Here is a 13,210-nt window from a genome sequence, read left to right as displayed (position 1 = left end):
AAATCAGATGAAAAACAGAAGGGTAGATTTCTGTTTTGTGAATGGATTGAGAAACTCAGTAGCTCACTCTCTAGACCAGAGGGGCCTTTCAGCTTCTGGGTTCTTTGTGGAAAATATCTCAATGTGGATTAGAATTAGAACCTTGGTAGAAAAAGACTTGGTTATGCAATGCTCTGTTTCTTGTGAAATTTCGTATTGTAGCCAAAAAAAAAAAAAAGTGATTTTTTTTTAAATTGAAGAATAAATGAAATACAATGTTTAATCATCTCACCACGCTAAAAAATCTTCTGCGGACCGTCAAAGCATTGAGACCCGCATGTTTGCCTCCTCTGCTACTTCCCAAACAATTGATTGAGTAATACCAGAATTGCATCATCTTAATCTCTCCACTTCTTCATATTTCGATGCATGAGACACATAAATAAACTTCCCAAAAAGCAGGACTGAAATGCCCGACTGACTCGTAGGAAAAGGTAGAAGATGGAAAGACTAATGCCATTAGAGAGAATTTATTCTTGGCCTCAGTTGAACCATTATGAGAATGTTCTTTCCAAAATTGACAAAAGCCCGGATACAATGGAGATAAAAATGCACTGTTTTAAGCACTCAGGAACGAACTACATACAGAAAGTCACAGGACTATATTTACAGAGGTCCATGAATAAAATAGGAAAAAAAAATCATTTTCTTCATGATGCAGAGGATAATGAATCCTCCCTTCATATTCGCGGCAGAAGTTTCGCCTTCTAGAATTGAAGAAAAGGGTTGATGGATCAGGAAACTGCCACGAGATTGTGTCCTGCCTGTGGTTCAAAGACAGTGTTTGATACATTATCCTGTGGTTCATAAACAGTATTTGATACTTTATAAGGAGGCCAGTAGCGGAGCACTGATCTGCCAACAATGTTCTTTATCGGAAGAGGACCCCTGAAAATATTGTAAAAGACATACGATTGTAAGTATACATACAGATTTTCAAAGGAACCTACGAGGCAACTAGATCTTCAAAAATTCTGTATAATCCACACACACCACTGAAAGCTGGGGTTAGGAACCGTGATAGTGCCATGTATAGGTTGTATACAACACAATGCAATGGGAGATTACTCAAATGTCAAAAATTAATCCAGAGTCCAGCATTTAAAATTTACCAATTATGGGAGTCAAAGCTGTTGTTCCGATTATCACCCATCACGAAAACATAACTTTTAGGCACAAGCTGCACAAATAAACAAAAGATAGCCTACCGTAAGTGTGGAGAAAAAGAAATAATCCTATTCCTTGATAGCAGATACTGTGGTAAAGTGTGGTTAAATACAAACCTTTTCTCCAGAAAATGATCAAGTAGATCTCTGATCATTTTCTTATTCCTATTTTTAGTTTGCAACTTCAACTTTTCAATTTACAATGAGCTAGTGTCAAGGAAGCTGAAAGGAGAGGAAGAAATTTATACCACTGGGGCCATCTCATAATCAAGTGGCTCTAGAATGAAATCTTCCTCTTGTACAACACCATTCACCAGCAACTTTCCATCACGAACCTATCATGAGGAACCACTCGCATTTTTTATATCAATGTGAAACATCAATAATGCAAGGAACAGAAAGAACGTCATTAAAGATATTATCAAATAACTTATAAGAAAACTCACTTCAACACAGTCTCCTTCTTTGGCTACAATTCTTTTGATGAACACATCACCTGAATTATAACCAAACTCCTGCATGCAGGAATGCAACTATGCAAGTTCAAGTTGTCATTTGCATAAATTTGATGGTATATAATGGCTTATTACAGCATTGAATTTTTAAAGCTGCAAAACGAACCTGCAAAACTGGAGGGGCCTTGAAAATCACTATATCTGCAACATCAGGCTTTCTGAAAAGGTATGAAACCTGAAATATCAATCACAGAAGCAAACGATATCAATTTCAATATTAACGGAAGTGTAACCTATGCCTTGAACTATCTGAACTAGTTTAGCACACTTGTACTGATTTCACATATATCCATAGCCACCTCTTGAACAAGTAATTCGCAGGACCCAAAGTCATTTCATCCAGGATGTATTTAATGTGTTTACTCACTCACATTCATCAAAAAATAAAGTGTTTACTCACTCAAATAACCTTAGTCATTTTTAAGAAAAAACCGTTTTTGTATCAGCAAAATCATAGATATTTCAGAATTTATTAACAATTTACAGAACTAATTTTAGTTTACATTAAACAAAGGTACATATCTAACCATGAAGTTCTGTACTTTACAATGTAAACTCTGGTTCGTGAGTGAATTAGCTAATACCATGTGCACAGATTATCACAAACACCTGGATTTGGTTACATTTTCCAAGTGTAACTATAGTGACGTAAAAACAAATAGTTCAAAAACAACTGGTGCAGACTCAGTTGGTAGGATCTCTGACTCATTGTAGCAGAGATGTGGGATCAAATCCCGCTGCACCAGGGTTGGAGGGGTTAAGGGGATGGGGTATGGGTCCCCCCTCCGGCCCGGTTGTGTAGCCCCATAGAGCAAAGAAAAAAAGAATAAATAGTTCAACAATTGAAGAATAAGGGACTCAACTTTTATATGGTATTGCTACAAATAATAATTCTTATCTGAATTAGCAAGCTCCAGTTTGTGATCTTAAGAATGACTTGATCCACACTTAACTCTTTTGTTCTCTTATTTATTGATTTGAAACTTTGAATTATAATTCTAACCTGAATCAAGCATATGCAACTATTAGGAATTTCAGAAGTGTTCAATATGTGCATAACGGGTCAATTAACTTTTATCGCTGACTGCATCATCTCAAATCTAAAATCTTCTAATCTAAATCAGAAGAGAGCAATTTCCATAAGTTACTTCTTTAATTAAGGTCTTCAATGTATTGGAAGAAGGAAACTTCTAGACAATTAGTATGCAACTATTGCTTCGCTGAGCACCTTTCAATAAACACCTTATTTTTAAGATTTTAAAATTCTCAAACGAGACAGATCATTGGAGCTGGTGGTTTCTTCGTGTTAGTGCTTCTAAAACAGTAAAAGAATATAAATTAAATTAATCCATGCATCATCCCTCTTTCAAGTTCAATTTTTGCAAGAAAATATCCTTGCACAGGCGATGGGGAAGAGAAAAATATAAGATACACATCTAAAGGACAAAGTGGAAGGTCAAGTGAAACAGGAGAAAGTTTATGTTACCTTCTCTGCTAATATTCTGTCCCCCACATCGAGAGTTGGATACATAGAAAGTGATGGAATTGATCTCGGCTCAGCTAAGGAGGAGCGAAACAGTAAGGTAACAGTCAACGCCGTAAAAACAGCCTTGGCATCATCGGACGAGAAACTCACAAGCCTCGAAAGCCAGCATTTCTTTTGAATCATCCTTTCATTTAACCCTTTCGAGGCTGTCCCTGGGGCCTCATTATGTTCTCTATCACAACAAAGTGTTCCACCTTTATCCACTTCGTTGCTTACAGAACCCTGTAAGAATTCATTACACGGAAGCCACTTCGTCCCCTGGAAAAATGTAAGGAACGAAGAGGCCTTAAATCCGAGAACGGACGACGACGAAATCCCAAATCCCATACCGGCAGATCCAGAAACGCAAGCCGAAGACTTCATCATCGAAATCAAACCCATAACCAGAGGAGAAGAACAGTTATCACTGACAAAATCGCCGGAGAGGGAATTATATAACGACGCGGATGCCTTAGGCCAACATCCCGTTGGGGATCTCTTGAAATCAGCCCGGTAATTCCTCGCAGCAGCAGCAGCAGCTGGGTCAACATCAGACTTCTGGTTAGAGAAGAGGAACCTTGATCGTCCGCAGCACTCATGGAACAACCTGCAGTTCCCAGTCCTAATCCCGACCGATGAAGCGAGATTCTGAGCGAGGTAGCTGGAATAGGTGACGGTGATTTTGATTGCCATGTTGGTAACCTTGAAGAACCTGAGAAAGGTTCGGTACAGAGTAGTTTTGGTGATCGAAGATGTCGAAGGCCAAATACCAAAACTTAAAGAAGGGATGACATTCCTACTGAACAAGGAAGTAATGCGAAGACGGGAGGGTTGAATTGGGCCGGTAAAGCCTCCCTAATTAACAAAACTGAAAGCAATTATCAGCAGAAGAAAGAATTTCTAGGGTTCTAAAATCTATCTAGGGTTTAGTAGAACAAAACGATGTAGTGATAGATGAAACGGGAACGGAAACCGATGAAATGTAGGCTTCCCGAGCTTCCCGAGCTCAGGGGGAGGGAAGAAGGAAGAAGATGATCGCTGAAGCCAAGCCCAAAAAAATTGAAGAAGATCAGAGGGGACTTGGACGGGCTTTGGGTTTTATTCTGTGGCGGCTAGATTCTGAAGACGAAGAAGCTCTTGCTTCTGATCCACATTTACGCGAGTGCCCTCATAATTAAAAAGACTAGAATACCCTCGGAGAGTGCTACAATGACAAATGAACCTTTTTATCACGTGTACGCGGCACCAACTCTCCAAATCCGTATCTTTAGGCTGTGTTTGATTGGAGTGTAATTTTATTTGCAATAGTACAAAAAATGCATGGGAATGTAAATGAAAAAAATATAATTTTGTTTTAGGTTTTATCTTATTTTGCTTTATGTTTTAATTTACTCCATTTGTATTGCAATAAAAAAATTAGCTAAATATTGAAACAAAAATACATCAGAATCAAAGTCCAAAATCCCGATATACCAATAGGGGCATATCGAGCAAAATGATACACATTTTGGTCCCTATTTTTATTTTTATTTTTATTTTTTTTGCAACTGGTTCAGTGAGCCGATTTAGGTCTCCTATACCCCCTAAAACCTCCGATACACCCACTATAGGGGCATATCGGAGGGGTCTTGGAACGATATGTATCGGCCAATACGGGCCAATACTTTGAACCTTGGTCATCATTTGCACTGCCATAGTTTTGCATCAATGCAAATTTATTTGCATTCAAACATAGGCACACAGCCTTAGGCGGAAGAAGTATACAAATACAAATATATAGTGTAAAACTTTGTATTTTGTATGTATTTGCACTTTATATATTTGTATTTCTACTCTTTTCAAACTGAGTCATACTTAAAAAATGAAAGGAAAAAAAAAAGACTTTGGTTTGAGAAAGGGAAAATTGCAGATCCCTGAATTTTCATTTTAATCCCTGAATTTAGTATTTAAACTTTCAAAACATATCAACTTAGTTTTTACATTAATCAACCATTAAGTGACATTTAAAAGAATACAAATGCCCTCTTGTGTCATCTAATCTTCTTTATTAACTAGTTCTCCGCACTGGTTCTAATACGTGAAAGATGACATTGGAAAAAGAAATATTACCGGAAAACTGTCCGGAGAACATCATAGTCAATTTATTTTGTCAAAAACCGATCTGATAGATCTCACAATCTAGTCTGTACTGTGGCAACTGTGGACCTGGTTTCTATTGCGGCCATCGAGTAAAATGTTGTTGGAACCCCGCACTGATCTGAAAAGAAATCAATCTTCCGATTATGGGAGAGGTTTGCTTTTGATGTTTAGAAGCTGATTGTATCGTGGTATACACCAAGCAAGTAGCTCTTCAAGGAGAAAGTCCTTGGAGGCTATTTCCCAGGTGACTGACCCCACCAACCGAATACAAAGCAAAACGCAAGAAAATTAAGGCAAACCATGGTAAAGAGAGAACTGATAGATAAGCTTCATCAACAGCAGCTTTGCTCATGACATTTGCCCTAGGTTTCTCTTTGCCATCAAAATATGATCTGAGGTTTGGGGCTCTTAATGAATCGGAAATTAATTAGAGGTGGAGGGAAGGAGCCTGCTGAGCAATGAGCCACGGTTACAATGAACCTGATCACACTGAAATTTTGACACAATTGAGATACATTTAATCCTCCTTCAATTTCCTCGTTATTTGTTTCCAATTTAGAATATCCTCTTATAGCTTTCATCATTTTCTTTAAGCTGCATAACTGATACCTTATTTGATTTAGATATTTCTCACTCCATTAAAGTAACTTCTTGTTATATGGGCTGTAGGATTGTTTTCAGCTTGAAAGTCAACTTCTTATTTGACCAAGTCTTGCTTTGACAAGTGTCTTAAACCAAAATTTCTTTAGATTTGAAGGGTTCAGTTAATTATTTGCTCTGCTTTTGCTTCACAGTTATGTGGCCTAATGGATAAGAGAAAGTTCTAATGTACGTGCGTTAAGGACGTAGGAGGGTTCTAATTCCATGGGTCCAGTTGTAAGTATATGGGGCGGATCCTCTTCTTGTTGATCATGTGATAGCAATAACTGAGGACCAAAATGAAAATAGACCCAAAAGTACGGGTTATTAGTATACAATTTTCCCCGGAGGAAAAAAATTCTAAGGTGGTTAATGAACCAGGGTTACTTTTGATAATTCAAATGTAGAAAACAACTGGAGTATGCAGCGGAGGCCTCGGGGCATAGAGGAGATAGTGGACGACATCGCGGGCATTTATGTCTCATTGAAAAGGTTGACTTTGACCCGGTCTGAGGAGTTGGTTGCCTTCTCGCCAACTTCCGGGCAGCCCACTGCCCACCCACCCAAAAATATAGACAAGATACAGAACGGCAAGGAAAAGACCATTTTAGCCTCGGTTTGGTGAATTACTCTCACATGGTCTCATAGACTTTGAGGGACCTTGTCGGGTGCAATTCCTACGAAATTTGGTCAAGAAAATGAAAGTGGAAAGCCGATGCTCAAAAAAAGGAAAAAATCGCAGTTATCAGCCCGGGATTGATGGGACCCAACCTCTGTGGCCGATCTTAAGCAGTTAAATAGTCAACGTGGAGTGTATGGATTGTCTGAGACAACATGGATAGGGCCGGCACTCGACAGGTGGCGAGACGAAAAATTAAGAAAAATGAGAAGAAATGGGTGGGAGAATTGAGTAAACAAATAGAGATGGCAGAAGAAAACAACACCAACAACAACGAGTGAGATGAGGTAAGCGCTTACGCAAAACGTGTACAAATTCCAGGGAGGCCAACATCATCATCCGAATTATAAGGCGATAAGAGTTGAATTGTAGGTTTCAATGTCAAAGACAAACACTCGATCCAAATCCTTGTGATTCCCTGCAATTGTCCTATTCATTCCTGAATTAGTTTATGTATATTTGATTTTAAATTCGTCTAACTTTTCCTTTCAATTTTCTAAACGTGTTCCAATCCATCCCATCGGTTGAATTCTTTGACCAAACATTTTTAACTATTTTTCTTTTTTAATGCTTATAGTGTAACTTAGATTCAGATCAATTAATGATAAATACCAAATCTCTTAACACTACCTTAACGCACTAAGTCATCTCACATTTTGTGTAATTTAATTAAATAAAATTGATTTTATTAACTTTTGTATTCATCAAAACAATCAATGTATGCATATGATTAACAATTCCAACTAAAAATTAAAAAATAATAATATTTAAAATTAGCATTTTATAATTAAATGAAATAAACAATCTGTCATATCCAAATTTACATCAAATGATGATTTTAATCTCAAAAAAATTATACAAATAAAATATTAATAATAGAATAATTATCTTAATACTTAAAATTTATAAATTTGTGCATGATGTATAATATAATAGGTTCATATTTATGTATCCCTGGTATCAAATATTGGATACCTAAAGTCAAAACCCAAACCCATCCCAAATCCTATAGGATTTTTATCTAAAATCCAAAACCCTATAAGATTTTGATAAACAAGTCATTAAGGTAGAAAATTCTCGCAAAATTGCCATCCCTATCTCTTTGTGATGTGATGGGCAAATTAAATCTTAATGAGCGAATGTAGGAACACAGCACTATGGCCGGAGTGGGTTACCGAGGGCCCGAATCGGTCGTGGAGAGTCATGGTCATAATGCCCACACACAAATACAAGACAATTTGATTGATATCATTATCTGTTCCTGGATAAATTTCCATCCGTTTGATGACTTACCACCAAAAATTACCAACTCAAAATTTCTTTTATTCAAAATCCCATTTTCATCTTTTACCAGGTATCACCTTTTTTTGTAGTCGCAATTCAACTCATCCAACCCTTGTAAGACTGGCTCATACAAATCTGTAAACGTGTCTCAATCCGATCAGCATGAATGCTTTTTTTCCCAATATTATTCATTTACAATGAAGTTGGGTCAGAAAATTCAGTGGAACTGGCTGAATAGAAATCAAGTTTGTCTCATGTGTTTGATGTTGAGACAGATTGCTAAGTATAGCAAAAGCTTGGAGACAATTCAAGCAACTACCACCACCAACTCAGAGTGGATCAACTCCCAGGAGTCAGGACTAATAAATGAAAGTGACTAGCAGCGAGCAGTGACTGGCTTTGGTTTAGCAGATTTCTGCATAGAGAAGACAAAACAGGAGGTGGTTATTCAATTTATTTATTACTACCAATTACAATTATCATGTGGTAAGAAGACATAGAAACAAACCTCTTTGCTAGACAGATTTCAATAGCCACTTTCCTGACTCAGTTTGGGAAGACTGCAAATACAAAGTTTAGAAATATTGTATACAAGGTGATGGTGCGCGATCTCATGCTCCCTGCTAGAGGACAAGTCGGATGTCGAGTTAACTAGGTTGGCTGGTCGAGCTGCAAGAAGACAATCAGAGTACCCGAGGTGTTTTACACAGGATGGGCACTCCGATGCTTAAGTTAGCAAGGAGTGTTTTGAGAGAGCTAAAAACTGAAAAAGCAAGAGAGCTATGAAGGCTAAATCGCACATACCTTCTCTGGTTGAAGGGAGCACCTTTATATAGGCACAGGTAGTTGTGAGCTTCATGTAGTGCGTCCGAGATCCCTGGGAGGATGTGATTTATCAGCTCACCATGCTCGGAGACAGTTTCCTTGTAAAACAATAGAGCTTATCCAATTACCTCTGAAGTGGGTGGCGCAGGAGCCAGCTCCATCAGTGAGGCGACGTGATCCCATAGGACTCGGAGACGATAAGTCACACAAAACAGAGGTTGGTCGCCATGTCACGCAAGTCACCAACTGGACCTCGGTCAAGTCGATTGGGCCTCAACAGGAGGTCACCCTTCGTGTCGAGGTCTCTAGATCAGTCTTGAGGTGGCCAGCTTGATCCTGCCGAGGTGCCTACAAGTCGGCCCTATCGAAGTGGCGGCGAAGCACTCTCAAGGTGTGCAAGGTGCATCCGACGTGGTTCCGAGATGATCTCTGTCATTTCGGCTAATGCAAGTCATCGCCTACGTGACATAGAGGTGTTATGCAAGAGTTCGCATCTCCGCCCCACAACGCCCCACAGCACATCCCCGCCGTGTATTGGGAACATCTCCCGATGATAGTACCAGTTCGGATGATGTCATCATCGGGATATGTTCCCAATACACGGCGGGGATGTGCTGTGGGGCATTGTGGAGCAGCCCCTTGTGGGGAGGAGATGTGATCTTGTTATGCAACAGTTTGGAAGTGCCACATGGCATGATGCCACTAGAGGGCCAAATTACCCCTCATCACAAGGCTTTGCAAGTTAGAACAAATTCACTAACAGATGCAGCTCTGAAACTTGCCCTTGATGTTGTTGCAGCCCCCGGGAACATGCAAACAAGAAATAACATTTTATTATATAAGAAATCAGAAGGTAGAATTCAGGAACAGATCATGCCAATAATCAAAAATATTTGGTAAACAAGCCAAAAATAAATAGGTAAATGGACTTCAATACATAACAAGCAAGAGGAATTTTCTTACTCTTCCATAGAAAACAGGAGAAAGAAGCCTCACTTCCCAATGCCATTTAAACTACTCATGCATTTGTTTTCAAACATTCTAGTAGACAGGTTAGATAATTCTAAGAATTTGACATAGACATTTTCCTGATGTCAGCCAGAAAGATGCATGTTGCCAACTAAATTCTAATCCAGCACTCCACCTAGGTTGCTTGTCACATGAGCTGTTTCAAATGGTTTGAACCACCCATGTAGGATTTGGGTAAGGTGCCTCAGGGTCTCCCCACCCACACACACAATAACAAAACAAAAAAAAAAAAAAAAAAAGAGTTCAAAGCATAGATATCACAGTTAGATTTATTTACATCATAACTACAAGTAGGTTTAATTATGTCTTTATGATAAATTTGACAAGACATACCAATTCTTGTAATCTAATAAAGCCCATTATTTAACATCTTCTGCATTATAAATTATACTTCCAACTACAAAAAAAAAATCTAATATCTTGGGGGTGGAATCCAATGCAACTTCATGGAGTAATTGTCATTCAATCACGATTACCCGTTTTAAATCCCAACACCCCATATTTCCCTGTATTTGTATATATTATGTGCTTAGTGTTTGTGCAGATCATAAGAGTTTATCCAACCCAATAAAATATAATAATTATTAAGATCTAGTTACTTAAATATAGCTAAATGGGTGTTGCACTGCAATATCAATTTGATGAGTCAAACTACGATATGTGGTTAGGCCCCAGGAAATACAAAACACATGACCCAACTTGAGGCTAAGAAAAAGCATCCCTTCTGGGAGGGTAGCATTTAAGAGTTTTATTACCTTGGAAGCTACATGAACGAAAAAAAAAAATCATGCACATTTGACATGACTTTTGGTAGAGACTCCACTAACTATGAATCCATTCCAGAAGAGTTGTCATCAGAATCTAAGAGGAGTAACTGCTCTAACTCTTCAATCCATTGATAGCACATACCAAGATACTTCTTGATGCAGGAGATGAAGAGTCAAATTTGGTATTTTGTGAAATTTTATGTATTTCTGTATTTTTGGACACCCAAGATAATTTTACCATTTAACAATTTTTCTATGGGGTCCAATAATAGGGTTTGATTGTCTATTTATAATTTGTTTATGCTTAAAACTTTAGTCATTGCATAAGCGGAATTAGAGTTATTGAGTCTTCTTTGAATTGAAATAGGATATGACAACTTAGTTTGAGTCCTATTAGGATTATTGAGTCTAACAGTTTGACTCCTAGAGCTATAATGAAGTCTAACAGTTTGACTCCTGGAATTATTATGAGTTTAGAGTCTATAAATATGTATGGACATTTTACACAAAGAGCAATGAAGTTTATTGAGTTTTCTTCAGTTTATGCTAATTATGGTGAGTGATTTTCATACTCTAACGTGATTCTAGGCACCCCATGAGAGATTCTGGGTATTTTCTCTACTTTCTCTCCCTATTTTCTTTCTTATTCCTTCAAGAAGCCATTACATCCATCAACGGCCATAAATTTTCTGATCAAAGAAGACCATTCAACATTCTCGAAGGACTAGAACTGAGCTGGTCCTACATCGCTTCTCAAATTGACAACTGTATCCTGTAAAAAGTAAGAGTCTCTTTGAAAGCCCACCATCGAAATTAGAAACTGGTACTACTGAGGTAGACATTGGTTGACTGGTTGTATTTGGTAGACTAGCTTCTCCTGGAGCCTGTGATATGGAAATAGAGAGAATTTGGATGAAGGAACCTTGGACGGAGTATCATGAGTGAATGAATTGCAAGCTCTATATTTCTTATCATGGTCTTGACAACAGCCACCAGCTTTTACAGCAAAGTTTTTCCTCTTTCATGGCCATACTACTTCCCCCAAGCTCCTGCTTTATGACTGATAGTGTAGTCTCTTATGATAAGTTAACAACGCAACATACACAAGATGGAAAAACAATGATTGCAATAGTCATTTATGACATTTCAAAAGCCACATGCATAAATGTGTTAGGATTTTTGTTTTCCTTTTCCTTTTTGTTTTGTTATTATTTGTGGCCAGGTGGAAAGACAATGGAGGAGATAAGTTTCAAAAATATTATGATTCTTAACTTAATAGTTTCTGGGATTTGCAATTACGTTTACTTAACCAACAAAAGAAACAAAATTTTTGCCTAGCTAGCTATATACTGTTGAGAATATCTTGATTTTTATTTACATCAGCAACATTTATATGGCCCTTGGAAGGAGAAAAGAAAACTAACAAGTTTCCATGTATCAGCACCTATTCCAGACCCTCGATATCCATAATGATGCAAATATCACAGAATGGTGTTAAGGTTACTGTTCCATGAGACATTAATATCACATAGAAAATTAGAAATTTATGGAACTAAATATAGCACTAACTTAAAACATGAATAATGAAAATAACCAGCACAATTTGAGAAGCCACTTTGAAGCATCTAGATAACATAGTTGCAAGACACAATAACCACAAAAGACTATCAATACAAGAATCAGCCATATAGGACTGCAATCCAAACAAGCATCTTAGATAATTCCAATCCAAAATATAAAATCTGTACATCCATGAAGAGGATATATCAGTAAAACATAAAACTATGCATTTTATCCATAATGGCAAAATTTTATTAATTGTACTAAAGATTGAAATACTACAATATTGAGCCAAACACCACAACAAAAGGACTAACACTCAGTAGCTCTCCTTCCTGATTTTCCTTGCAAAGTATCCTTTTGTGAAATTATTCTCCAGTATCCCCAGTATAGTTAAGTTCTGTTTACACTGGCACAACAATATTGAGCCAAGCACCACAACAAAAGGATTATCACCAAAGCATACAAGATAATAAGTACAAAAACAGCGTAATACTAACAACCTCCTTTGTGGCCTTTTACACAAATTTCTTTATGACCATCCCCCAGGTACTGCTCAGCCCAACATAAGCATTCCCTAGAATTCCAGCCCTTGCAATGGAGTCCACTACAATATTTGCTGATCTAGGTCTAGGTTGTTTCAAGGTATTAGTATATCTAGCATTCAAGCAAGTAATGAAGAAAAGAGAGAAGAATTTAGGAGGTGTATTCGAAGAATACTCCCACCTCCAACAAGGGTTGTTGTATTAGAAGGGCAAATCCTATGTATAATCAATGTTTTAAAAGGTGTGGGAAGCATACGCCTAGAGGCAGTCCAGACAAGGCAGCCCCAAAATGCCCCAAGGCACATGCCAAAGGTGCTGATACCTCTGAGGGGTACCCCTCATGCATACAAAGAGAGAGAAAAGAAAAGTCGAAAAGAACCTTCAACCTAAATTTAAGCTGTTAATGAGGTCTCTGAAATAGGTTTTTATTCTCTGACACACCCCCTCATGCAAAAGCTCATCGGGTTTGAAGCATGTACAAGCACAGGCCCACCTATA

General features: G+C 37.9%; 1 protein-coding gene and 1 long non-coding RNA gene across 4 annotated transcripts; both read right to left on the bottom strand.

Moving 5' to 3' along the window:
• Positions 1 to 483: 483 nt before the first annotated feature.
• On the bottom strand, positions 484 to 4,373 carry LOC148851076 (thylakoidal processing peptidase 1, chloroplastic-like). Of its 3 annotated transcripts, none has more exons than XM_088943276.1 (6): positions 3,207 to 4,373; positions 1,827 to 1,895; positions 1,652 to 1,720; positions 1,454 to 1,540; positions 1,152 to 1,219; positions 484 to 927 (listed from the first exon to the last, which is right to left on the bottom strand). In XM_088943276.1, exons 1-6 carry the CDS (start codon positions 3,936 to 3,938, stop codon positions 774 to 776), a joined length of 1,179 nt encoding a protein of 392 aa, XP_088799402.1. In that variant the 5' UTR covers positions 3,939 to 4,373; the 3' UTR covers positions 484 to 773. The 3 variants fall into 3 exon arrangements, with proteins under 3 accessions (XP_088799402.1, XP_088799401.1, XP_088799403.1); XM_088943275.1 differs by having other exon boundaries at positions 1,652 to 1,738; positions 3,207 to 4,372; XM_088943277.1 differs by lacking the exon at positions 1,652 to 1,720 and having other exon boundaries at positions 3,207 to 4,372.
• A 3,548-nt stretch (positions 4,374 to 7,921) lies between these two features.
• On the bottom strand, positions 7,922 to 9,582 carry LOC148851075 (uncharacterized). The gene is made up of 4 exons (XR_016098833.1): positions 8,940 to 9,582; positions 8,791 to 8,863; positions 8,495 to 8,655; positions 7,922 to 8,401 (listed from the first exon to the last, which is right to left on the bottom strand). It is a non-coding gene; the product is annotated as an uncharacterized LOC148851075 (long non-coding RNA).
• Positions 9,583 to 13,210: the final 3,628 nt, after the last annotated feature.

The sequence above is a fragment of the Nelumbo lutea genome, chromosome 5 (assembly GCF_056320005.1).
Source record: "Nelumbo lutea isolate HS-2025 chromosome 5, American lotus-T2T, whole genome shotgun sequence".
Taxonomy (NCBI): Eukaryota; Viridiplantae; Streptophyta; class Magnoliopsida; order Proteales; family Nelumbonaceae; genus Nelumbo; species Nelumbo lutea.
The sequence above is the reverse complement of the archived record's forward strand: the minus strand, read 5'-3'. Positions and strand labels throughout refer to the sequence as shown.

Coding starts and splice junctions, on each gene's coding strand:
- LOC148851076 (XM_088943275.1), bottom strand. CDS start 3,938: ATGGCAATCAAAATCACCGTCACCTATTCCAGCTACCTCGCTCAGAAT. Junction 1,541..1,651: donor AAGAAGGAGACTGTGTTGAA/GTGAGTTTTCTT, acceptor TCCTCATGATAG/GTTCGTGATGGAAAGTTGCT. Junction 928..1,151: donor AGCTTTGACTCCCATAATTG/GTAAATTTTAAA, acceptor CAATATTTTCAG/GGGTCCTCTTCCGATAAAGA.